The sequence below is a fragment of the Myotis davidii genome, unplaced genomic scaffold, assembly GCF_000327345.1.
Source record: "Myotis davidii unplaced genomic scaffold, ASM32734v1 scaffold962, whole genome shotgun sequence".
NCBI lineage: Eukaryota > Metazoa > Chordata > Mammalia > Chiroptera > Vespertilionidae > Myotis > Myotis davidii.
In genome coordinates this window covers 3,478,372-3,481,127 of record NW_006295559.1, presented here as the reverse complement: position 1 = coordinate 3,481,127, position 2,756 = coordinate 3,478,372, and the positions used below count along the sequence as shown (strand labels likewise).

At 43.6% G+C, this 2,756-nt stretch overlaps 1 protein-coding gene across 1 annotated transcript in view; it reads left to right on the top strand.

The window, feature by feature from the left end:
* PLCL2 (phospholipase C like 2) overlaps positions 1-1,365 on the top strand; it is a 163,274-nt gene extending 161,909 nt beyond the window's left edge. Inside the window, exon 6 of the mRNA XM_006770170.1 lies at positions 512-1,365. Coding sequence (XP_006770233.1) covers positions 512-691 — 180 coding nt within the window. The 3' untranslated portion in view covers positions 692-1,365. The remainder of the gene's footprint in view (positions 1-511) is intronic.
* Positions 1,366-2,756: the final 1,391 nt, after the last annotated feature.

Here is a 2,756-nt window from a genome sequence, read left to right as displayed (position 1 = left end):
GCACCAGGGAGATCTTTGTGGTGACGGGTTAGCCCTGTGTGTGGATTTCAGTGGAGGTTACATGAATCTACACATGGGCTAACATGATGGAGGACTATACACACACATTGTATTAGTGTCAGCCCCTGGCTTGGATACTGTTGTACTACAGATGTAAGCAGTGGGGGAAATGTGAGTACACGAGACCTCTCTGTACTATATTTGGATACTGTAAGTTTATATGTATTTCAGAATATAAAGGTTAAGAAAAGGAAAAAACAAGATTGGCCAAATTACTAGAAGATGTAATACACCTCTGTTCAGATTTTTAAGTGAAAAGGACTGAAAAGGCAGCACAGTCTTGGTAAACTCATTATTAAAACTGACCCATTCTAATGCCGTGCCAGTGAAAAATGCATATGCCCCCGTGGAGGAATGAAAATATTTCTATTGCAGCAGGAGACCCATGTTGTCAAGCCGTGACAATAAGCCAGGTCATAGCTAACATGTTTCATCGCATGTTTTGTTACAGGGACAAGCGGATCTTTTAAAATACGCTAAGAATGAGACTTTGGAGAACTTGAAACAAATCCATTTTGCTGCTGTTTCGTGTGGACTGAATAAACCAGGGACAGAAAATGCCGACGTGCAGAAGCCACGCCGGAGTCTGGAAGTCATACCTGAAAAAGCCAGCGATGAGCCTGGAGAGTGAGGGCACTTCCTCGTTGTCATCATGGAGGTTATAGCTCTGGACCAACCGTAGTCAGGTGGAGCAGTCGCTTTGCACTCACTGATGAAAATAATATTTGGGATTTTAAAGCACAACTGGAATAGCTAATTGCAGTCTCTTAAAACTGTGAATGTATGTAGCAATCCGGCGTGTGAAGGAAAATAAACTCTTTAACAAGAAATGATATTCCTGGCCAAAGTATGCTATGTTTGTATACAAAGACCGTCACTCCGTTCCAGTGTGAACCACCGACTATAGACTCTAGGTCCATTGAGAAAGAGAACACTTTCTTAAGATGGAAATGGATTGTATTGTCAAATTAGTATTTATTGGAGAAAAACGTAATCTACGCATTTTACATGTGTGATTACCAGAGTCTCTGGGTTATAGATGATTTTGGTGGAATGCCTGCTGAGCCATAATTACTAAGGAGAATGTAAGTGGACAGATCCCCTGAATCCCCAGGGACCTTGGAGCACCATCCAATACAAGGAGAACGTGCAATTGGACTGAAGCTCCCCAGCTGGAGACATGTGCTGGGTATAATATATATGATGTAAAAGCAACCAATCTGGAAGCAACACATTGTAAATAGTTTTTCATTGTATGAAGTAGTGTTCACATTAAAAAGGATGTTTTATGATATTTCTCCAATAGCAGTACATGCATTTAATGAAATTTTAACTTTTAAAAATTGTATTTCAAATATTCTGTTCTTAAGAATAAGCCATTACTTGGTAAACAGCTTTGTCAAAAAATGGGCTGCTTGTCTGGCTTGACACTGGCTTATAGTGAGGTGCTCACAATGTCACACAGTGGCAGCTGCCTGACTGTAAAGTGGGCTGAGACACCCCCTTCTGCTTCTTAATTCACACCAGAGAGAGTACGCCCCAAAATGCAAATGGTAAGTTCAAGGCCAGAGGAGATGTAGCTTCCCTAAGGCCAGCTGAGCTGTTAACCCAAGCTTTTATTTTCCAAATCAGTGAAACTTGGTGCTATTGTTGAAAAAAATAACAAACCCTGCAGCCTAATTAGTGCTTCTCTCAAATCAAAATGGCTTCCAAATTTTGGAAGAGTAAAAAATGTGTCTAAATCTTCAACAACCCAACCCCTTTTTGATTTGCCCATTTTCTTTTCAGTGGTTCAGGTATGTGAGCAGGTAAGTGTTGTAACCTTCAACTTGGCATCTCACAGTCATTTCCTCAATCGGGGATGCTCAGGCTGAACATACCTAAGTTATTTCTGCCCAACTCCCAAATATTCCCCTAAAAAACCATTCCTTTGCTCAGTTGTTGTCCTTTGCATTCAAATGTGCTTGAGTTAAGGTTGCAAAAAGTTCTCTCTTGCAAAGAAAACATTGTAAACACACTCTGGCTTGAACCTGCGGAGGCCTTAAAACCCCTACTGGTCAATCAAAAGTGAGACACCTACCTCTGGGTTCGTAAATTGTGGTAACAGTGGGGTAGCATGCTGGCTTCCTGCCGTCATTACATTCCTCAAGTGGGGGAACACCCCTGTGAGTTACTGTAAATACAAACAACGCCCCCGTCATTAGTCACACCATACGCACACACGGTGCGTCACTCCTAACTAGGACCAATGTCTAATGGGAATTACATGACCACCACTGGGAAAGGTCTGCCGAGAACACAGGAAAACACAGAGCTGGGCAAAATGCACAGAGACCACAGCAAACAGCTGGTCAGTGCAGTGGGAAATGACGTGGGCAACGTGTGAATGGAGCCCTGACAGGTTCCAGCAGCCGTGCCCATGCCCCATCCAGGGAGGAAGTCCTGAGGCCTCTCTGACACACGAAGAACTTCCGCCTCCTCTCTGCCTGTTTTCTGCTTTTAGTAGCGATGGCTTCTGAATAGAGGGGCAGAAAGCCTCTAACTCCCCAAATGCTTACCTCCTCCATTTCAGGGCTATGTGGGTGGCCCAGGAGCCAGGCCAGTTAGAGTTCCTCTCAGGACGTGTGTCCTACCTCCTAGAAAGGGTGCTGTCCATCTGCGTGGAGTTGGAAGGTCATCCAGTTCTTTAATCAAGG